Raw genomic sequence first — 24,879 nt, 5'->3', positions numbered from 1 at the left:
ACCCTGCTAAAATCGGACGAAGGGACGCAACAAGAAGCTGTCCGAGGCTGGAGGACCGCAGCCTTGGCCGCGGCATCTGCAGCTTCGTTTCCAGGGATACCGACATGGCCAGGAACCCACATAAAGCTAACTGGAGAACCGACGTCCACCAGCTGCAGGATCCGGTGTACGAAAGGGTGAACCGGGTACGGATCACTGAGGCTCTGGATGGCGCTCAGGGAATCTGAGCAGATGACATAAGCAGAATATCGGTGGCGGCAGATGTAAAGAACAGCCTGGTAGAGGGCAAAGAGCTCAGCTGTGAAGACCGAACAATGGCCATGGAGCCGGTATTAGAAACTTTGTGCCTCGACAATAAAGGAACACCCGACCCCGTCATTGGTCCTAGAGCCATCTGTATAAATGAAAGTCATGTCGATGAACTTCGAACGAAGTTCCAAAAAACGGGAGTGGTAGACTGAACCGGGGGAGACCTCTTTTGGGAGCGAGCTGAGGTCAAGGTGAACGCGGACCTGAGCCTGGAGCCAAGGTGGCGTGCGGCTCTCGCCCACTCGAAAGGTTGCAGGGAGTGAAAAATTAAGGTGTTGAAGGAGGCGACGAAAGCGAACTCCAGGGGGTAGCAGGGCAGAGACAGACAACCCGTATTGACGGTCAAGAGAGTCGTCAAAAAAAGAACGATAAGACGGATGGTCGGGCATTGACAGTAGCCGACAGGCATACCGACAAAGCAGTATATCGCGCCGGTAGGTGAGTGGCAATTCGCCAGCGTCAGCATGAAGACTCTCTACGGGACTGTTATAAAATGCTCCGATCGCAAGTCGTAAACCCCGATGTTGTATGGAGTTGAGGCGGCGTAAGATGGATGGCCGTGCAGAGGAGTATACGAAGCTCCCATAATCCAGCTTGGAGCGGACGATCGACCGATATAGACGAAGTAGTACGGTTCGATCCGCTCCCCACGACAGACCACTGAGAACACGGAGGACATTTAAAGAACGGGTACAACGGGCGGCCAAATATGACACATGTGGAGACCAGCTAAGTTTCCTGTCAAATGTAAGGCCTAAAAATTTGGTTGTCTCCACGATTGGGAGAGCAACGGGACCGAGTCGTAAGGACAGTGGGAGAAACTCTTTGTAGCGCCAGAAGTTAATACAGACCGTCTTCTCGGCTGAAAAACGGAAGCCATTGGCGACACTCCAGGAGTAAAGACGGTCAAGAGAACGCTGAAGACAGCGCTCCAGGACACGTGTACACTGCACGCTGCAATAGATGGTAAAATCGTCCACGAAAAGGGAGCCTGATACATCAGCTGGGAGGCAATCCATTATTGGATTGATCGCGATGGCGAAGAGAGCGACGCTCAAAACTGAGCCCTGTGGCACCCCATTCTCCTGGCGAAAGGTGTCGGACAGGACAGAACCCACACGTACCCTGAACTGTCGATCCATTAAAAAGGAACGAATAAAAAGAGGGAGGCGACCGCGAAGGCCCCATGTATGCATGGAGCGGAGAATGCCCGCCCACCAACAGGTGTCGTAAGCCTTCTCCAAATCAAAGAACACAGCCGCGGTTGGGCGCTTCCGCAAGAAGTTATTCATAATGAAGGTCGACAAGGTAACCAGATGGTCAACAGCAGAGCGGCGCCTACGAAATCCACATTGTACATTGGTAAGTAGGCGTCGAGACTCGAGCAGCCAAACCAAACGGGTTAACCATTCGCTCCATCACTTTACAGACACAGCTGGTAAGCGAGATAGGTCGATAACTGGAAGGCAAGTGCTTGTCCTTCCCCGGCTTAGGAATCGGGACAACAATAGACTCGCGCCAGCATGCGGGAACATGTCCCTCAATCCAGTTGCGATTGTATGTACGAAGAAGAAAACCTTTACCCGCAGGAGAAAGGTTCTTCAGCATCTGAATATGAATAGAATCTGGCCCTGGAGCGGAGGACCGTGATCGGCCAAGTGCGTTTTCGAGTTCCCGCATGGTGAATGGGGCATTATAACTTTCACAATTCGAGGAGCGGAAGTTAGGTGGCCTAGCCTCCTCTGCCTGTTTGCGGGGGAGGAAGGCAGGGTGGTAATGAGCGGAGCTCGAAACCTCTGCGAAAAAGCGGCCGAAGGCATTGGAAACAGCCTCAGGGGTCACAAGGACGTCATTCGCGACCTTCAAGCCAGAAACTGGTGAGTGGACCTTAGTGCCAGATAGCCGGCGCAGGCTACCCCAGACAACAGAAGGAGTAAAACTGTTGAAGGTGCTTGTGAAAGCAGCCCAGCTGGCTTTCTTGCTTTCTTTGATAATACGACGACACTGAGCACGTAATCGTTTATAATTGACACAATTCGCCACTGTAGGGTGGCGTTTAAATGTGCGTAAAGCACGTCGACGAGCACGTAAAGCGTCTCTACATGCTGCGGTCCACCAGGGGACCGGTACGCGACGTGGAGAAGAAGGAGGGTGAGGGATGGAATATTCAGCAGCAGCGAGAATGACTTCCGTGAGGTGTGCGACCTGACGATCGCAGCTTGTAAAGGTTTGATCCTGAAAGGTCGCCCTGGAAGAGAAGAGCCCCCAGTCTGCCTTGGAGATGGTCCAATTAGAGAAGCACGGAGAGGGGGTATGCTGCAGGAGATGGATAACACACGGGAAGTGGTCGCTCGAATATGTATCAGACAGTGCATACCACTCAAACCGGCGTGCAAGTTGGGGAGTACATATAGAGAGGTCTAAATGGGAATAGGTGTGAGATGTGTCCGAAAGAAAAGTAGGGGCGCCAGTATTGAGGCAGACAAGATCGAGCTGGTTGAAAAGGTCTGCTAACAAGGAGCCCCTCGGGCAGGATGCTGGAGAGCCCCAAAGGGGATGGTGGGCATTGAAGTCTCCAGTTAACAAAAATGGTGCAGGTAGCTGCGCAATAAGTTGCATCACGTCTGCCCTGGTAACGGCAGATGACGATGGAGTGTAAACGGTACAAAAGGAAAACGTAAAAGTGGGAAGAGTAATGCGGATGGCAACTGCCTGCAGGCCGGTGTGCAACGTGATGGGATCGTAGTAAATATCATCCCGGACCAGCAACATAACCCCTCCATGAGCTGGGATACCTACCACAGGGGGTAGGTCAAAACGCACAGAGGTGTAGTGTGCCAAGGCAATTTGATCGCATGGGCGTAGCTTCGTTTCCTGGAGGGCTACGACAAGCGGACGGTGCAAGTGGAGCAGCAACTTCAAGTCCTCTCGGTTGGAGCGAATGCTGCGAATATTCCAGTGAATAAGTGCCATCGTAAGAAAAGGAAGATGAGAGAAGTGGTCACCTCGAAGGCTGCTTAGGGCCTGGCTTCGAGCGAGCACTGCCGCCGCTATCAGTAGGCGGACAGTCATCGTCCATTGGGTCTATAGGGTCATCGGCCATCTCGGGAGGATGGCCGGGAGGGGGAGCTTCCTCCGCCAGTGAACAGCCAGATGTACGGCTACCAGCGGTGCGGCCAGGCGAAACGGATGACGGCCTGGGGAGGCAACCGCTGGGTGGCGCAGGAGAAGAAATGCGCCGTGGCGGAGAAGGAGAACTGTGCTTCCTATGCGCCTTTTTGGAAGGACGTGTAGTGGAAGTACCTGTCGAAGGCTGGGAGGTCGAGGTACGGAGGAAGTCTGCACGGGATGGTTCCTTCTTGAAGGCTCGTGCATCTGACTTCGATGTCTTCGTCTTAGCAGAAGCTGAGGAAGGTGCTCGTGTCTGTGGGGTGATGGGAGGAAGAGGAGACGTCGACCGCGCGATCTTAGCACTGGCCGAACGGACGACCGTGGTGCTGAAGGTCAGATCGCATGTCTGGGTTGCTACCTCCCGGGTAGTCCGAGGAGAGGCGAGGACAGTACTGTATTTCCCCGCTGGGAGCAGCGTGGGCTTCCTACTAGCCAATAGCTTGCGAGCAGCCGAGGTGGACACTTTCTCTTTGACTCGAATTTATTGGATACAGCGTTCTTCCTTATAGACAGGACAGTGGCGGGAGGATGCGGCATGGTCACCCTGACAGTTCACACAGCGAGGAGACGGAGGTGGACAGTCACCCTCATGGGCATCCCTGCCACAAGTGACACATTTAGCCGCATTGGAACAAGACTGTCGAGTGTGGTTGAAACGCTGACACTGGTAGCAGCGCGTAGGTGTCGGGACATAGGGGCGAACAGAAATAACCTCGTAGCCCGCCCTGATGCGCGATGGCAGCTTAACACTATCGAAGGTCAAGAAAATTGTCCGGGTCGGTACAAGGTCATTGTTGACCTTTTTCATGACCCTATGGACAGCCGTCACGCCCTGCTCAGCGAGGAATGATTGAAGCTCCTCGTCAGTCAATCCGTCGAGGGAGCTAGTATAGACTACACCACGAGACGAATTCAAAGTTCGGTGGGCCTCCACCCGGACAGGGAACGTGTACAGGAGGGTGGCCCGAAGCAGTTTTTGTGCCTGAAAGGCACTCTCAGTTTCTAGTAATAAGGTGCCGTTACGCAACGTGGTACAAGATTTGACAGATCCGGCTATGGCATCTACGCCCTTCTGAATAACGAAAGGGTTGACAGAAGAAAAATCCTTTCCGTCCTCAGATCGAGAAACTACGAGGAACTGTGGGACAGGCGGTAGTACTTTTGTCACTGTTGGCCGGTCACGTTTCCGTTTTTGGGTCGAAGTCGAAAGAGATGGAGTAGAATCCATTGCGGAGGAATCCCCCATGATTGCCAGCGTCTCCGATGGCGCGCTCCTTCCTTGTGGGGACCCTCTCAGAGGGCACTCCCGCCTTAGGTGAATGTTTACACCTCAGGTCACACCTCCCGAGAAACAGACGGAGGGACCAATCGGCATGGTCAGAAGGTATCAGCTCAGGCAATCACCCCTCCCCGGGCCTGGCCTTTACCAGGGGGTACGCGCGTGCCTTACATGTCTACCCAGGGCGGGGAATTACGCATTACCCCGTCACCGGCTACGCGTGCGAACGCGTGGGTCGGCCTTCAGGCACGCACAGGGAGGAAGGAAGAAGAGGAAAAAGAAGAGAGAGAGAGAGGGAGAAAGAGGACAGACTGTCTCAAACGCCGAGGCGGAGACCAGAGAAGGCAAGGAGAAGAAGGAAATGAGAAGGCAAGGAGAAAAAGGCAATGAGAAGGCAAGGAGAAAAAGGCAATGAGAAGGCAAGGAGAAAAAGGCAATGAGAAGGCAAGGAGAAAAAGGCAATGAGAAGGCAAGGAGAAAAAGGCAATGAGAAGGCAAGGAGAAGTCAAGGGAAAGAGTAAGGAAGACAGTGAGGTGGAGAAGAGCAAAGAAAGGAACCAACAAAAGGAAGGAAGAAACGAGAAGTGAAAAACCAAAAAGACCACGATTATAGGTCGTGGAACCGTCCGTCTCCGGACGCAGGCGCTAACGACCCCCGTGAGGGGGATGGACTCCTTTTAGTCGCCTCTTACGACCGGCAGGAATACCGCGGGCCTATTCTAATCCCCGGACCCGCAGGGGGGCCAAGTAATAGTGAGGTGTCTGCGACGTTTGCTCGCGGCAGTGTGACGCCACCGGTGTCGCCTCAGGCTGCTGTTCCACGGAGCATATGGCGGCCTCGAGGGCAGCGCAGCCATTGGTGTGACTCACCACCTGTGCAGCCGCTGCCTCGTCACCCTCGCACTGCCGTCGAATGTTAGCCGTGTCAATTACAAAAGAGTCTGTCACTTCCAACTGTTGGTCCGGATTAAACAACTCGCCTCCTTCCACCTTTTCTGCCTCTTCACAGCCTGGCAATCTTCTGATTAAATTACACAGTGGCTGATCGTCGTCCTCCGGTGAATTTTCAGTTTCTGTGTCCGGCATACTTTCCTATAGAATTTTCCTCCACGGCTTAGAAATTGTTTCTGACTATTTCGCTCTAAGACTTGCTAATCCAGTACACGACGTCCTTCAAAGTCACTTTCTTCGAAGTTCCTACAATACTTTCGTTGTCTTCGGAATGCAGCACTGACTGTAGCAATCGCCATCGATACTTTTTTTTAGACATTCCAGAACGCCCTGATCCGTGGGCTGAATGAGACAGGAGACGTTTGGTGGGAGAAACAAGGCGCGGATACCGTCGCACTGCAGTTCTCCTGCACTCTGACATGAGGACGCAGTATCCGTGAGCGAAATTGCTTTGCATGGCAGTCCCCTTCCTTTTAAAAAATTCTTGCAGTCAGGTACAGATGAGTTAAAAAACCAGTTCTTGAAGATTTCCTGGTTCATCCAGGCATTATTCTCATGTGTATACACAACTGGAAGAGCTGAGATGGATACATTCTTGAATGCTCTTGGCTTGCCAAACTTCCCATTCACAACTAGTATTAGTTTGTGGTTTCCAGTTGCATTTGAAGCTGCCATAACTGTGAGCCGCTCTTTGCTATTTTTGTGCCCAGGAGCACTTTTTTCTTCACAAGAAGCAAGTGTTCTCGCTGGTAACATTTTAAAATTTAGCCCAGTTTCGTCACAGTTATATATTTGTTCATTAGACAAATTTTCGACACTTATGAGTTTTTAAATTCTACAATAACAGAACACACAGTCAACAAACAAAACGACACACAGCACTGTACAGTACAGGTGCTGGGAACTACAGCAGCGTATGAACTGCCCAGTTTTGATCGGTAGCAGCCGGCAGCAGTCGGGGTATTTCGTGCCATACTGACGACAGATGTTCGTGCAACATGGCAGCGAGCTAACTGTCGGTGTTGACTGAATTGTTGTCTGCTTCGTCACTGAGCTGTACTCTCTCATTATTTATCATGTCAGTGAAAAAAAGAAAGTAGATCATGGCAACCTCTATTTTTTTTCTTTTTTATTAAAGAGGCTCGGATTATTGGAAACTCGCACTATCAAGCCTCTACTGTATTGTTTTGGTAAAGAATGCATGGGTAATCACAAGTGAGCGTGTGAAAAGATTTTAGAGTGCGAAAAGTGTAAAAAAATAACACAGAAGCAGCCTCGGCAGACAACTGGCTTCTCTGATTGCCAAAATTGCGGCGATGAGCGTGTGAAGGTAAGTGAAAACAAATGCTACATGCAAAGGAGAAAAAGATGTGGTGGTTACTGCAATAATAAATATACTTGCAATGGGAGTGGCACTAAAAAATTTAAAAATGCACTTACAAAGAAAGGTACTACTTTTCCGATTTCAAAGCAGAACAAGACACAGGCATACACACGCCAAACTTTGTGGCTGTGCAAGACTTCAAAGGAAACACATACGAATTTAGAAACAATAAATTTTGCGAATGGTTGCTGTCACACAGTAACAGGGGCTATACGTGTATAGCACACAATACAAAGACTTATGATTCGTACTTTATTTTACAGTATTGTGTCAATAACGGAATTAAGATCAAAACCATTTACCAAGGAACGAAGATTGTAGTGCTAGAAATACCTTCCCTAAGGCCTCAAGACAACAACAAGGCTCGGAATAACTGACAGCATAAACCTTACCGTATTCAGTCGAATCTAATCCAAGCCGCACTCGAAGAATGAGACTAAATCAATGAAAAAAAAAAATTTCCGAATCTAAGCTGCACCTGAAATTTGGGGTTCTAAATTCAAGGGGAGAGAAAAGTTTTTGACCACCCTAACGTGAGACACAATTGAAGCCGAATAGATGAAGATACAGCTACAGTAGTGTGGTCCGAGTCGTAGGCTTAACAGTTAAGCTTTACCAAGTAGCCATTGCTACGTCAATTAATCAAAGCGACACTCACAGCCACATTATTTTGTCGCCAACCGGTTTCAACCTGAGATGGGGTCATCTTCAGGGCAATTTACACTGTAAAGCTATAATATCAGTAAGTAATCATGTACAAGCAATCGCTGCTATCTCCACGCAACTATGTTCTCTAAACATTCATTGCTGTGTGTCAGGCATTATACAGATACCCTTCCTTTTTCACATATTTCGTCTGATTTGAACGGATTGCTTATTTTGCTTTGATCTGATGAGTGCTGTTCTCTTTGTTATAGGTGTTTAAGTCACTCTAAGCTGGAAATGCATTTTTGTACTGTGTCATGCATTGTTTGTCGCATACTGATAATGAGTGTTTACAACCAGTCGCCGCTTGCGGCATGGCTTGCTTTTGTGCGCGCTTCCGTGGCTTACAATAAAAAAGAAAAAGAGAAATTGTCTCACACAGGAAACAATGGCAAGAGACTGCTATTTGTTGTTACTTACACTGCTGCTTTGTTTGGTAAATACCAACAAGAACGAAATAATAGACAGCGTATGAGAGAAGATGTTGTGAACTGGAGTTTAGCGAAAAATTTTCTCCGTTTGAAAATCTTGGCAGACGCCTCTTTAGTGCATTGCATTCTGCACAGAAATCAAAGTCATCTTAGATTTAAAAATCTAGTCAGTTGCTGAGGTTCATTTCTGTCTATCACTATCCAGCATAAGAATAATACGAATATAAACATGACATGATATGTATATTCTTCCGCATTTGCTGTTGTCTCACTCTAGCTTCGTAGTTTATTAGGCAGACAGAATTTCAGTGAGACAGCAGCAAACACAAAGGAATACATGGCATAATGTTCACATTCTTCTACCTTTTCTTTTAATTTATTTACGGACGCAGAGGTTTTGGCACCAGTATTTCTCTTTGTACCTGCAAAGCATGCCTGAGTAGCGCTACATATATTTGACGGCAGAAGTTAGTTGTGGCGGTACCTACCAATATTTTTCAGAAGTTCCGCTTACTTTGCACTCGATTCTAGGCCGCAGGCGGTTTTCTGAATTACAAAAACCGGAAGTACGGCTTAGATTCCAGTAAATATGGTATCCTAGGAAATCTCGCGAGGTTTTCCAAGACATTCAGTCTGAAAGAGCTGAAAAAAAGGTTACTTTCCACACTTCTTCAATAAGCAAATCAAAATTACGTAGGGCGACTTCCAGCAAACAAGTACTATGGTGTTGACATTGTGATATGTAAGGCTAGAAAAGCATTCTTAGAATGGCACGCTCAGGAAGTGGGTGAAAATTACGGGTTTGACTTCCAGAAGGAATTTTCAGAGTATTTCCATTCTGACGACATATTGCGCCGCAGCTGCCTTGAATTTAGGAGATATTTCCTGGATATTAGAAACATTGATCCTTTCCAGGACATAATTTTTAGTGTTTCTATGGCTATTTACAGGTCAGAATACATTGAACCCAATTGCTGTAGTCAAACATCAAAAGAAGGAAATGTTCAGCGAAGAGTAAATTGTGTGGTTAAATTCGTTTCCTAATGTACGAAATGCATTGAGCTGTGGAGAAGTTACAAAAGGTGGCGGAAATGTTGACAGCTAGTACGCAAACACAAAAACAGTTTACCAGTATCACAATTGCTTCTGGCACAGCTGTCTAGTGTGTTATTCGCCCGATACTATCGACAACGGTCAACAATGAAACCATGTATCTCTTAGAACTCACACAAGAGTTAGGGTACACCAGTTGTAACTGTGTCGAAATATGGAGCTTTAAGTGGAATAATTCTAAAGAGAACGTAAATGTCATAGAACCCCTGAATCCTAGAGATGTCTTTTTTGGAGCAAGAACAAACGCTGCTAAATTCAAGGTTTCAGGCAAGAAGCTGCGATATATAGACACGGGCAGGCTATATCCGACAGCGATGTTTTACGACGATTATATGTTGGTCATCCCGTACAGATACTGAGGCCACAAAAATATGACGACGAATGATTTCGTTTTGTTAAATGCAAAGTGCTTGTGCTTCACGGCTTGTACCACTCTGTGCTTCCAGTTGCTCTATGTTCGAAAAGTGTAGAAGAAAAGCCTGATAGTAGTTGCAACCATAGTGACTATGAGTGAGCATTCGTACGAACTTTATGACAACTATAGAGCTCAACAAAGCCATCAAGAAGGCTGCACAATACAGGAAATTTACGAGGTGTGGCACTTTGAATGGGAAAGTAATTGACTGTTCACAAACTACGTTAAAACCTTCATGAAGGTCAAACTAGTCCTTGGGATGGTAATGAGAAGTCTAAAGAAGAATACGGTCGAATTATCGAGGGAAAGCAAGACATCACGCATGACATTAACAATACTGAACCGAACGCTGGCAAGCGGGCTGTGGCCAAAATGTGCAATTCCCTCAGCAGAAAATTCGGCCAGAGACAGAATGTGTCAAACAGAATTTATAGACAACACTGAGCAATTGTACGAGCTCTTACTCGAAATAAAAGAGAGAGAACTAATGTCATACCGATCAACGAAGAAATAACACAGGTCTGCAAAAAAATATTTTTTTGGAAGTTACTTGAAATTTGATAACTGACTTATGTACTTTTTAACGCCAATTTCAAAAATGCAATCCAATTTTTTTCTGTAACGTCAGGTTTTCCCAGAAAAAGGAGTATTTTTAAGTATAGTAACAATAAAATTTTATTTTATTGATAAATAAGTTCTAAACTATATTTCCCGCACACTTCCACTTCTCTTTAATCTCACAAGTCATTATAATAACGCTTTCGCTTTCTGTCAAAGCTCCTCTTATTGCTTCTCCAGCTGTGGGCTCGTTGAGGATCACCACTTATCACCCAGTAGTAGTCCGCTATCATGTTGACATTCAATCTTCCTTGATATATTCTTTCCATTTCTTGGATGTCTTGATGGAATCTTTCGCCCTGCTCTTCACTTACATCACCAAGGTTTGCAAGGAAGTAGTCAAGACGCGAGTGGAGGAAATGAACTTTAATGCTCACGTTACAGCCCAGATTCTTAAAGTTGTAGAGCATGTCTGCGACAATTGTCTTTTAGTTTGGATCTCTCGTGTTTCCTAGGAAATCTGTAACACCTAATTTAAAAGATGTCCATGCTGTCTTTTCTTATGTTTCCATTTTGTCCACAAACTTGGGATCTGTCATTAGTTTCCTAATGTCTGGTCGGACAGAGATTCCTTCCTTTAGCTTTGCCTCTGATGAACCAGGAAACTGTCCACAAAGCTATCTGAAGCATTCCCCTTCTTTTGGCAATGTCTTAAATTGTTTCATCAGCCCCAACTTAATGTGAAGTGGTGGAAGTAACACCTTTTTGGGATCCACAAGGCTTTTCCTATCAGCGTTCTTAACCCTTACCTGTAAGGTTTTTCTGAAGGGCCAACCTTTTTTGATGTAGTGTTGCTTTCTATCTCTCCCACTCACAGAAAAAGCAAGGGAACTTTGTAGAGCCCTTTGTTGACCAAACGGCATTGAAATCGCTTTTAAATCCACACATAATGTCCGTTTGTGGTCTGAATAGCAGTGTTTGCTTGAAGCCAGTTCAAGGCCTGCGCAACATTGTTTTAAGTAAACCGAGTGCCCAACTGGTATAGAAGCATACTTATTGCTGTTGTGTGGAAGTACTGCTTTAAAGCTTTTTTGTTTTGAAGAATCAATAAAAAGTTTCCACTCATCAGGAGCATATTCTATTTTGAAACATGCCATAAGTCCAGGGGGAACATCACTGCAAAACACCATGTCACCTTCTTGAGGGAAGAAAGATACAAACTCTTTTTCCCTCGATCGATACGAAGAAAAGGATCTACCTGGTGCCAATATATGTTTATCTTTCAATCTAGATCCTAAAACCTCTGCCGATTCTTTAGAAAGGCCTAGGTCTAAATCGTTCAGTTCAGTTTGTGAGAATGGAACGGGATCAGTTGTGCCAGAATCGTAGCGATCTCTGTCTTCTTGCACTGCAAGAACAAAAATAGCAGTCATCACTACGATATTTGGGCTCCTCAAAACCATTGGTATTCCAAAATGTACGGACTGCTTTTTACGTTGAAACCACTGCCTCAGTTCTTCAACACGCACTGAACAAACTTTGTGTGGGGTCCAAGGCTTATCTTGATCACCTAACTTTATACAAAAATAGGCGAACTATACCTTTTCAGCAAAATCGGAAATGTTTCTTTGTTGCTTTTTAACGGTATAGTTACCACAAATGTAGCACAAGCGATGTGGCGAATTTATATATCCTCTGGTAGCCATTGTCCATAGAACAACTTCACAGCACAAGGAAACAGTCACTAACTTAAAGCACCAGCAACAACATCACAGAGTGAAGAGGTACTGTGAACTGGAGGACAACAGCAGAAGCTCACTGCTCGGTGATGGCGGGGGAAGGGGCATCGCGGCAGACAGGCACTGACATGAAAATACTGCTGGTTTCGCCTGATTACTCTTATTTTGCGTACATCTAGTATAAAAACGGCTAAATAACAGTTTACGGAGACCCTAAAAACCAAAATTCAAACTCACTAGAGTGCTGAAATATCGAAAAAAGCTAAAACTAGAGAAGACGTTTGTGAAATAACTGTACGTGATGGAATTTTTTCACCAATTTCCCTGAAATCGATGTTGAAAACACTATGAAAACCACTTGATAAATTTGGAACGATTTTTATGTCGCAGACCTGTGTAATCCAAGTTATATACCAGTACTATGTCTAAGATTGTACCAACCTATTTGTGTCCACTTTCACCACTTCCAACACTAGAATGAGGCCGTACGATATGCTCGATAGATTAGGTGATAAAATTGTGTCCTACAACACCGACACTTGTTTATCTTGACGATGGTACGAATACTGTAGAAACAGGTTGCACACTTTGTGAATTGACTGACGAGTTCGGTAAAGATGATTACGGTATTGAATGGATAGGAACAGGACCAAAAAGTTGTGCATACAAAACGTACAGAGGTAAACAGACTACCAAAATTACAAGGCTTCACTCTTAACTACCGTAGTGCTGAAGGTTTTGAATATGGAAACAATGGCCGAGCTGGTACATGGTTCACAAGACAAAGTCATAACCAATGATATAATACCCATACACAAGAAAACAAAGAACTTTGTAAGTACAGCTATAGGTAAGGAATTTAACTGTAACTACGATAAGCTTATGGCTTTAGAAGAGATTACAGAATAATCGATACACTTCCCTGGGGGTTATCAATTAATAATGAAATAAAATCCGCTTGTATAAATAGAATACAGCTATGCTTTCTGCGAGATTACAGAATGCATTGATAATACTGATTGTTGGTACAGATTGTTGCTGGATGATAAAATAGAGATAACTGAAGAGACACCTATCAACCAGTAAATAATTGAGGTGACTTAAGCACATCACAACTGTCGAGTGTTGTTTCAGATAGTCGTTGCAAAAATGCGCTCGCAAGAAATTGGTAGCTAAACAGAGACCACGAAAAAGTGCCTGCCGAGTGACGACTCGAACGCTCCTTGGAAATGTCAAGAAAGTGGCCACAAAAGAGTGGATGCGAAAAGTAGTTGCAGAAAGGTGGCTGTCGTCTTTTCGTCTAAAAAATGTGGGTTCGTGCCATACCGCTGCCCTTACTTAAAATCGCCACAATTTCGCAAAAAAGTGACTGCTAAAAAGTGGCTGCCATCTTTTGCGCAAAAAGATGTGAGTTTAAAGAGAGCACCACACTTTTATACAAAATGTTTTAAAATTTGCAGTGGGAAGATGTGGAAATTTTTTATGCGGAAACTATGTAAATATTTTTACGTGTAAAACATGTGAAAATGATGAAAATAGTCTTGTCGATACAGTTTTCTCAAGCCGAACGGCGAATTTTTAAAAAGGAAATTGGAAATATGTAACAGAATATTTAAGTGGAAATTTTATAAGACAAAAATATTTTTTACAAAATATATGTGGAAACGTTTTTCCACAAAAAACCTTTGTGGAAATATTTTTCCAGAAGAAACCTTCGTGGAAATATTTTTCCCGAAGAAACCTTCGTGGAAATATTTTTCCAGAAGAAACCTTCGTGGAAATATTTTTTCAGAAAAAAACACGTCTAAATATTTTCAAGTCAAAAACACGTCTAAATATTTTCAAGTCAAAAACACGTCTAAATATTTTCAAGTCAAAAACACGTCTAAATATTTTCAAGTCAAAAACACGTCTAAATATTTTCAAGTCAAAAACACGTCTAAATATTTTCAAGTCAAAAACACGTCTAAATATTTTCAAGTCAAAAACACATCTAAATATTTTCAAGTCAAAAACACGTCTAAATATTTTCAAGTCAAAAACACGTCTAAATATTTTCAAGTCAAAAACACGTCTAAATATTTTCAAGTCAAAAACACGTCTAAATATTTTCAAGTCAAAAACATGTCGAAATATTTTCAAGTCAAAAACATGTCGAAATATTTTCAAGTCAAAAACATGTGGTGTCCCATATCAAAGCCTATACTACTGGCATAGTTTGAAACAGTGCTATAAAACTGAAAAAAATCAGGTAACGAAATTTCAAATACTCACACCCTGTCCTCACAGCTTTACTTCCGCCGTTACCTCGTCTCCTACCTTCCAAATTCTGCACACTCCTCTTCAGAGTGAAAATCTCACTCTCGTAATATCAATGCCTTAACACAGCAGTACACAACCATGTCGAATGTTAATCTAGTCGGTAAATTTGTTGGAAATCTATTTGTTGTGCTGCGACAAGCTGGAGGTGCTCTGCCCCCTACGATTGTTTCTCGTGTGCGCCATCTTGCAAGGGCAGTAGGTAGCAGTTACCTCAAAGCAAACGAGAGCAGGAAAATAGGCATAAGAGAACTACAAATGCAGTATGAGCACTGCTTCTGACCAATGACTGGTTAAAGCAAGTTTCTTTTGATCGTTCCTGGTCTGCGTATAAAAATGATAGTCCCTCAGAGTAAACTATCCCTCCTGAAAGGAGTGCAATATTGTAATTTGTATCACTGGAAGATTTTGCCTCTAGATGTTTTGTTTGTTCTGTGCCTATAAAACGTATTATCGCATTATCTGAACGTGCACCTCGAAGGAAGACCAGTTTCACGGTTTAAGGTCCACGACAGTGTTCACCTTCGATCTCGATGGTGTGAACCTTTGTGACCACCGGGACACGCTGTTTTTCATTTGGTGCTTGTTGTTCAAGTTAATTATCTGTCCTGAACATTTCTCTAATGTCGACGATGTCTATTTTGTTATGTGTAATACGTGTGTCTCATAGGAGGTTTATCTCTGTACATCATGGACACTCACTTTCTGTAGCCCTCATGAAGATTGTGAAACATTAGCAGCTAATATTTTTCCCCATCACAACTGTTAATACTATCTGATGAGCCTCACTGAAGACTGAATTTGTGATCTCGCTCTCAAGAGGTTCCCTGTGAGAACTTCCATACAGTTGTATACTCATTGACGTGACATGTAGGTTTCAGTGAATAACAGTGCACGGACAGTGGCTACTAGCCCACTTCCTTCGGAACTAATTTCTAAGATATGTAAACACCATCAAGAGCAGCAGTTACATTAAACACACCTATTAAATGAAGAAATAGTGTTTCCTGACAACTGTAAGTTCAGCTTTATCGGAAATTTCAAAAATGCTTAAATTAGATCTTTTTAGTGTAACATTTGGTTGATGCGGCACTGAGTGTACAAGTCGGCAGCACTCACCGCAGGCGAGAGACGGCCGCATCTGGTGGCGGCGGAGTGTGGCGGGCAGCCGCGGCAGGAGAGCGTCCGGGGTCGCCGAGTGGCCGCGTGGCGGTGCTGGGACTGCTGGAGCCACGGCCCGCGCTGCAAACAGGGGGCGACTGTTCAGAGTGGGGCGCGAACCACAGCCCGAACATAGGGGACAGCGACTGTGCTGCACTGACAGGGCAACTGCCGAGCAGAACTTTGGAAGCAGTTGAAGTCAGCCAGCTGTGACTTGCTTGTGAGTTTATTTGGAACCTAATGTATGGAAGCTGAATATCAGTAACAGGGGGGAGAGGGGATGGGGACATAGGGGAAACAATCGGTCAAGTTCTGTTAACTTACGAGGGTCGTTCATTTAGTAATGCCCCACTTTTTTCCCCATAATGGGGGGAGAGGAGGGGGGACATAGGGGAAACAATCTGTCAAGTTCTGTTAACTTACGAGGATCGTTCATTAAGTAATGCCCCACTTTTTTTCCCCATAATGTATTTATTGTTAAGAGTCAGAATTTGGTGACATACATCGACACGTCTTGCTCGTGTCCACTGAAAGACTGACACACTCGTCCTCTTCAAAGTCTGTTCTCCGTAGAAAATCTTTAAGCAGCCCATAGAGATGGAACTCCGAGGGTGCCAGGTCCGGACTGTAGCGTGGATGAGGCAACGCGTTCCCGGGCTCTCGGACTTGTGTGTGGGCGTGCATTATCATATTAGAGCAAGATTTCTGCTGGATTCTTGTCCGATTGAACACATCGGTAACGGTTCTCGTGTTCGAGTCTTCTCATATGGCCCTGAATTGATGGTTGACCCTCTTGGCATCACATCCACAGAAATGACGCCATCACAATCCCAGAAGACTGTCACCGTGACTTTTCTGGCAGAGGGGTTTGTCTCTAATGTCTTGTTTTGTCACTAATAAGGTCGACGCCACTGCATGGACTGCCTTTTTGTTTCTGCCACAAAGTGGTGCTCCCAGCTTTCGTCCCCCGTAATAATCAGTTAGAGAAAGGCGTCTCCGTCGGTCTCGAAACGCTCTAATAGTTCAGATGAAATGGCCCTTCTTTGAATCGTGTAGCCCGCAGTGAGCGTTAATCGAATCCATCGCGAGCACCTCTATCTGAATAGCCGAGAGTCCTGATCATTGCAGACGCACTTCCAATGCTGACCGACAACTGTAGAGCCAACTGTCAAGGTTTGATGCACCAGTCGGCACGAATAATGGCATCTGCACGATTCAGCATGTCTGGAGCAGCTGCTGTGGCAGGACGTCCCAAGTGTGGCTGATCGTGGAGCTTGTTTCTGCATTTCCTGAGCATGCAACTTTCACCACCCGTTGCCCAACTGTGCTATCAACTGCAGCATTGCCACGCACTGCACACAAACGTTTATGGATGTTCACCACGGTTTCTTTTCTTGCGCACAAAAACTCAATAACAGCATGCTGCTTGTAATGGATCTCATATGCAGACGCCATTTTGACGCTGTACTACTGCTCTGCCATCTGCCAGAATGGTTCGAAACTGCAATGGCACACAAAAAACATCAAATGGGAGGCACCAACAAGGACATCTGTCTATGTATATTAATGGCATTTTTAAAAATTTTTAGGCATTGCTTATTGAACGACCCTCGTACAATGAAAAACACATGAAGCTTGTCACAGATACACAGGAGTTGTTTGATGAACTGCCATTTAGATTAACAGTGGATAACTAACATGCAGTATTTTTTGACGCCTGAGGGAATGAAGGAGATGATGGCCAGGAATTACAACAGCTACACTGTAAAACTTACAAAAGAGTTGTTTCAAAATTTGCTTCTGACTAAAGCAGACAGAACCATATATGCATGTAATGTCTCTTGATAGCAGAGGTGATGTACTTCTTCCTCAAACATCAATTTTCATGTTAAATTAAGCTGGACAAAACAGACATAGGATTCCAGTACAGGCTACCACTAGAAGAAAAAATGGATTACACAGGCTAGGCAATATTGTTTCACGAACAATGTTTATAAATTGTTGAGTTACCAGTAGTGTAACACATTCAAGAAACTCCAAAAAGAAAAGGAAGTCCTAATATGAAGCATATGAATCTGAGAGGCAGAGGGTAACAAATAATACTTGGATCTAATCGTCACACCAATACTGACAGTGTGGAACATGCTGGAGACTCAAATAGACAGATAGGAAATATAATCTGCCGCATCCTAGTGCGAGGAAACTAATGTGATTCACTGGAGTGGTCTCCAGTAATGTCGGAGAGAATTGCAGCCCTGGCAGAAGGGTAGACATTTGACACCTGCCCCTCCAGCATCAAGTACAGTGAGGTAACTAGAGCACACCATACCTGGAACAGAGACGAGATTGTGATTGTCAGGCCCAGCATTGTGTGTGACCACGGTACTGTGCTGACTGAATTACTGTCTCCGCTCACATCTTCTGTACTGGATATCTGACTGGATGGTTATTGGTTGATTAGGGTTGAAGGGACCAAACAGCAAGGTCATCAGTCCCTTGTTACAAATGTGGTCCATTCAGACAGTTTGACATCTCATAAAAGTCAGAACGATAAAAGGGAAAAGGCTAAAAAATGTAAAAGAGCAGTCATGTCATCAATGGTAAAAACAAAATGAGTGCAGTCAGCAAGAGAGCGACCCCATGGCTATGCTAGAGGCAGGAAATATCCCACGTCTGAAGCAGCAGGGGCAAGACTACCTGCTATTTGAAAGCATTCAACCGCTAGAATGTAGAAGTGCATATGGCAAAAGGAGACTAACAAATTCTAAAAAGTGATAAAAACAGAGTAAAAGGGGGAATAAAAGAGGATCTTGGCCAAGGAGGGGAGTTGGGAATCTCCAAACACAGCTTACAGTGGGAGATACCCCAACCCTCACTGTCATGCCCCAACACCAAAGTGAGATTGAAAACCTTAAAATTGAGAATAAAAACCACTTTCCCAGTGGAAACTGAGAACCAGTTCAACTATCCAGAAATCCTCATCCAAGGTTAAAGGTAAAGCATGGGGAAATCTGTACTTAGTACAAAAGAAGGGGGCATTGCACCAAAATGTGGGTTACGGGCTCCACAACCACAAAGTGAGGGTGGCTCATTACGCAAAAGAAAACTGTGGGTCAGCCTGGTATGGCCGATGCAGAGACAACACAGTGTGGTCGAGTCCTTTTGAGAGAGGCGGAAGGAAGAACGCCACGGGCCAGGTGTCACCTTAATCGCACGAAGTTTATTAGACATGGAGGTAGCCACCCAAGAGTTGGCCCATGATTGTGCGAAGTTGGATTTGATGTGAAACCGTAAATCCACTGCAGGAGTTACAGAAAACTGGGGGGGAGTGACAGCTCCCCCAGCCAAACAATCAGCAAGGTCATTACCTGGGATACCCACATCACCAGGGACCCAAAGGAAGTCAACGGAACAAGCAGCACAGTGAAGATCAGCGAGACGGTCATGGATGGCCGAGACCAAGGGATGGCGGGATAAACTCTGGTCAACAGCCACAAGGCCACTCATTGAGACCGTAAATAACAAAATGCGGTTGTGCTGGGACTGTTTAATAAAGGTAAGGGCCTGGGAAATTGCCATCAATTTCACAGTAAACACCCCACATGTAGGTGGCAGCAGATGATTTTCCGTGCAAACAGAGGACATGAAATCATATCCCACACGGTCAACAAATTTAGAGCCATCGGTGTAAAAAACAACATCCCGAAACTCCCATAAAATTTGGCGGAAAAACCAACAGAACACCATGGGGGGGGGGGGGGGGGATGGACTCTTTTGGACCTCAGCGGAGATCCATCCGAATTTGGGGCAGAAGAAATAACCAAGAGGGGGTGGTGGGAAGGGAGCATGGAAAACAGGACACAGAAGGAAGCTGAAAATCACGGTGAAGAGACGCAAGGGGGATCCCAACCGGTAAACCTGCCAGAGGGCGGGAATCAGATGGGTGACATCCATGGGCTGGGAACAGGATAGAAAAGGAAGGACGAGTGGGAGAGGAACAGACAGCGATTGCATAAGAAACCAGAAGCTGGGACCACCAAACAGAAAGGGGGGGGGGGGGATCCCAGCTTCAACCAGGAGACTATCAACAAGGCTAGTAGGGAAGGCAACACTGGCCACACGGATACTGCAATGGTGACCGGATCCTGCAGGTGCAGTGTGGAAGGAGCAGCCAAACCATAAACTTGACAACATAGTCCAAGCGAGACAGCCCAACTTGACGACATAGTCCAAGCGAGACAGCCCAACTTGACGACATAGTCCAAGCGAGACAGCCCAACTTGACGACATAGTCCAAGCGAGACAGCACTAAAGCACGATAAAGGCGGATAAGGATGGAGCTGTCTGCACCCCAAGAGTTGTGGGCAAGGAAGTGAAGGACTGAGTTTACGGAAACATTCTTCAGAAGTCTGATATGAGGCAGCCAAGTGAGCTAGTTGTCAAAAAGATGACCTGGGAAACGAAACTGTGGGACCACAGGTAATCGTTGTGCATCGAGATAGAGCTCTGGATCAGGGTGGATCGTACTACGGCGACAGAAGTGTACCACCCGTAATTTTAAAGGAGAGAATTGAAACCCGTGTGAGAGGGTCCATGCAGAGGCATGCCGTATAGCTCCTTGGAACTGCTGCTCTGCAGAGGCCATTGAAGAGGAACAAACCCAAATGCAGAAATCATCCACATACAGAGCAAGGGCGACCTAAGGACTGACAGAAGCCACAAGTCCATTGATAGCAATGAGGAAAAGAAGTACACTCAATACAGAACCCTGTGAGATGCCAGTCTCCTGGGTCCATGGAGAATTAAGAACAGTACCAACCCGAACCCTGAACGATCGGTAGAACAGGAACTGGCGGATAAAAATCGGGGGGTGGACCCCACTGATTAAGTGTAAGGAAGACGTAATGGCATCAAGCCGTGTCATAAGCCTTGCAAAGGTCAAAAAATACTGCAACCAAATGGCGGTGCTGGGAAAAAGACTGTCGAACTGGGGATTCCAAGCTTAATAAGTAAATGATCGATCGGAGACCGTCCCTCTCAGAAGCCACACTGGTAACATGACAATAGATTCCGAGATTCGAGGACCCAATTGAGCCGACGGGCTACCATCAGTTCAAATAACTTGCAAACAACATTTGTCAGAATAATTGGCCGATAGCTTACGACAAACAAAACCATGATGCTATCCCTCCACTGAGAAGGAAAGTCACCCTGGAGCCAAATACGGTTAAAAACTGGACAAGATGTTGCCGTTGTGGAGCACTGAGATGTTGAAGCAGTTGGTTATGAATTGAGTCTGAGCCAGGAGCTGTATCATGAGAAGAAGAAAATGTGAAAAGAGATTCCCATTCATAAAAGGTTCATTGTAAGATTCTGACTGACAACGGGTAAAATGTAAGGTGGAAGCTTCGGACCACTGTTTCTGGTGCAGGAAAGATGCTGGTTAGGAGGTTGATGATGATGATGCTGTTGCAAAATGGGTCGACAGATGTTCCGCGAGAATCAGCGGGTCCGTACGAAGACCATCTGGGACCACCTGTGAGGGTGGACTGCCAGTGGCAACCTTGGAGAGAGGGAAGTGTAGCCCATACCCGTGACGTAGGGACAGTAGGAGCGAGGGAAGAAACAAAGCATTCCCAACATATCCGTTTGCTCTGTCTGATTAAGTAACGAGCTTTAACACGAAGGCGTTTGAAGGTAATAAGGTTGGCAATGTAAGGGTGCCTCTTAAGGTATTGCAAAGCTCGACGCCAATCACGAATGGCAATGGCAATGGCAATGGCCGTACTTCACCACGGGACTTGCTGGCGGTGAAATGGTCCAAATGAGCGAGGTACAGCAAAACTAGCAGCGCAAACAATCACGTCACTCTTCATGTAGGACATCATCAATACAACCTGACAAAGAGGGAGAAAACACAACCTGTGCAGTGTATAGACGCCAATCGGCACGTTGGAAAGACCAATGAGGTAGCCAGCCCATCTGGGAGCGGGAAGGGAGTGAAAGAATCAATGGGAAATGCTCACAATCACAAAGGTCGTCATGTGGCGACCAGTGTAATGAAGGGAAGAGGGAGGGAGAAGAAAGAGAAAGATCAATGGCAAAAAGGTACCATGACTGGCACTGAAATGAATAGGGGAGCCATCATTAAGAAGGCACAAGTCGTGGTCTGCAAGAAACTGGTCTATGAGAAGACCTCGTCTAGATGGAAATGCACTGCCCCAAAGGGATGGTGAGCATTAAAATCCCCTAGAAGGAGGAAGGGAGGAACAAGTTGCAGAAGAAGGGCTGTTATGCCAGCAGGTGTAGGTGTTGTCAGGGGGGATAAAGATTGCAAACCGTCCAGGTGGACTTTAACAGCAACCGCTTCCAATGTAGTTTGAAGAGGAATCCACGTGCTAGCAACGTCTGTACGGACCAACGTACAAACGCCACCAGTTGCCCGCACAGGGCCAACCCAATTTCGACAGAAAACACGGAACCCAGAGAGGGTTTGTGAGTGATCATCAGTAAAATTATATTCCTGTAGAACCAAACAAGCTCCAGAGTAAGACGAAATAACGGATTTCAACTCCGGTAAGTGATTGTAATACCCATTACAATTCCATTGGATAACCATAGAACAATGATTCAAGCTAAAGCCAGTCACCAACTGTCACCGACAAGGAGGGGGTGACATCCATGAACAACAAGTCAGAATCGGGTTGCGAAGCCAAGGATGGGACCTCTGGAGACACCAGAGGCTCCTTGTCCCGGGACTTATGTTTCTTCTTCTTTTCTGTTTGAGATCGAGGAGAGCTGAGTGGCATAAAGGAGCCAGCTGCAGCAAGATCGGGAACAGAAAGAGATCGGGCAACCTGGGGGCCCCACAAACCGTGGTTCTCGCAGTCATCGCGTGGCAGCATAATTTTGGCCTGGAAGGGATGTCCCAGGAGGGGCGCCCTTGAGCAGCAGACACCGAAGACGTGGGACACTTCTCTGGCTGGAGAGGGGGGAACAGTGCACAGAGGTGTGGGAGCCACAAGGGAGGGGGGGAGGAGAGGGATTCAGGACTGGGGTAACGACGGGTGAGGAAGGGGTGAAAATGGAACTAAAGCAGAACTAGCGTCATGGACACTGGTTGAAGACATGCTTACTTCTTATGAGCCTCAGTGTCGGTTAAACGATCAAATGATTGCCATGACAGTACACACAGGAGGCGGAACACACGAACTCCCCTCATGGAGCGGACATTCAGTCACCACAGAGAGGGGCCTGCGAACAAAACACAAGTATGAAACTTACTAGCAGATTAAAACTGTGTGCCCGACCGAGACTCGAACTCGGGACCTTTGCCTTTCGCAGGCAAGTGCTCTACCAACTGAGCTACCGAAGCACGACTCACGCCCGGTACTCACAGCTTTACTTCTGCCAGTACCTCGTCTCCTACCTTCCAAACTTTACAGAAGCTCTCCTGCGAACACAAGTACTTAAAACACCTCGTAGGAGGTGGTATGTACGGCTTCACGCCAAATCAATAAAGAATAATCTTTATGCCACATCAATAACCAATAATCTTTACTTTCTCAGGGAGGGTATCCCCTTCAAAGGCCAGGACAAAGGCACCAGTATCAATGCGATTGTCCTTCGGACCCTTCTGAACATGCCGAACAAAGTGAACACCCCGCCCCGTTGTTCAAGATTGTTCCGAAGTTCCTCATCAGTTTGAAGGATGAAGTCCCTGTGAAAAATCACACCTTGTACCATATTTAGAGACTGGTGTGGGGGGGGGGGGGGGTAATGGACACAGGAATTGTGCCAAGATGGTTACAGGCACGAAGAGCTGCAGACTGGGCATCTGAAGCGGTTTTGATCAGCAACAAACCCGACCGCACCTTGCTCAGGGAGTCCACTTCCCCAAACTTATCTTCAATGTGTTCCACAAAAATAAAGGTTTGGCATTGCTGAAAGTATCCCCGTCAGTCCTGGTGCAAACCAGATAGCGGGGAAAAGGTTTCACCCCTAGCCGATGGGCCTGACGCTCCTCCAAGGGTGTAGCCGCGGGAGGGAAGGCCGAAGGGGCAGGAGAAGCAGCACTAAAAGAATCAGTTCCACGGGGAGAGACAGCCGCAAAAGAATGGCCTGAGTTCTGGATCTGTATGCAGTGCCCTCCCTGATATCACCCACTCCAATCAGGGGCTCTCCTCACGCGCGCCACCCAGCCACAGCGAGGGCCGTCTGGCACAGCAGCCATTGCCGGGAGATCGAATGCACCAGGATGACAAGCTACCACTGCTAGCCTTACCTGAGGTGGTCACAGCACAGATATCAGAAGTGTGATCCCTGTGTGTTCAGGGGGCTCAACCAAAAGGGTACTAGCGACCCCACCACACGGGCTGGCTACCAAGCAGGCTATGCACCCTATCATCAGACGACGACGTGAAAGAACAGGCTGAATAAACTAGGAGGGCAAACGTCGGAGACACTAGGTAAGGTGCTCTTACCCAAATGGCTCACACGACGCAATAGAAATTTAGTAATGGAGGCCAATCCCCAGAGGGGGACCAGGGAATGCCAAAAGGATGAGGTGATTATGCAACAAAGCCAAATTACAAAACCAACATAACCAGGAGGATAGCGGGACCAACATAAGCAAGGACACCAAGAGAGGGAAAGGAGAGGGCAAAGGAGCAAGGAGAGGAAAGGAGGGTAAGGGCAAGGAAATGCAGCCCAGGAAAGAAGAAAGGCTGCACTAGCTTGGCACCCCGTGCTCACCATGCAAGTACTCATGAAAGAATCCTGAGACCCCCAGTCAACATCTTTGTCAAAAGTGGGTGGTGGAGCAGACAGGTTCAGGACACTCTTGCCATTGGGTTTGGAAGCTTCCACTTAAGGCAGATGAATCAACAATGATAAAAGGCATGAGGATGCAGAAGACAATGGAAACCACTGCATTAGACACATGAAGTGCATCAACAGGAGATGTGGCCGATAACTGACAAAAGTATCATGACGATCTTGGCACCTAGTGCCTATTTGGATACCTGGGGAGACTGCCGTAACCACGAGAAAAAGATTGAATGACCAACAAAATGATGACATTATATGACTCAAGACGTGGAATGTAATGAGTTTGAATGCAATAGGAAAGCCAGACAATAACAAAAGGGAAATGCTATAGCTCGATCTGGATGTGGTGGTGGTCACTGAAGTGAAATGGAAAGAAGGCAAGGACTTCTGGCCAGAAGAGAATGGGGTAATATCAACAGCAGCAGAAAATGGCGGAACAGGAGTAGGATTCATTATGAGTAGGAAGCTAGGGCAGACAGCGAGCTACTGTGAACAAGTCGGTGACAGGGTTCTTC

The 24,879-nt window shown here is 46.1% G+C and overlaps 1 protein-coding gene across 1 annotated transcript in view; it reads right to left on the bottom strand.

Moving 5' to 3' along the window:
• LOC126427153 (poly [ADP-ribose] polymerase tankyrase-1-like) overlaps positions 1–24,879 on the bottom strand; it is a 66,382-nt gene that overhangs the window by 25,573 nt on the left and 15,930 nt on the right. The window contains exon 3 of the mRNA XM_050089378.1: positions 15,494–15,616. Within this exon, the coding sequence (XP_049945335.1) occupies positions 15,494–15,616 (123 nt within the window). The remainder of the gene's footprint in view (positions 1–15,493; positions 15,617–24,879) is intronic.

Source organism: Schistocerca serialis, chromosome 11, assembly GCF_023864345.2.
Source record: "Schistocerca serialis cubense isolate TAMUIC-IGC-003099 chromosome 11, iqSchSeri2.2, whole genome shotgun sequence".
In the NCBI taxonomy this organism is placed as follows: domain Eukaryota; kingdom Metazoa; phylum Arthropoda; class Insecta; order Orthoptera; family Acrididae; genus Schistocerca; species Schistocerca serialis.
The sequence above is the reverse complement of the archived record's forward strand: the minus strand, read 5'-3'. Positions and strand labels throughout refer to the sequence as shown.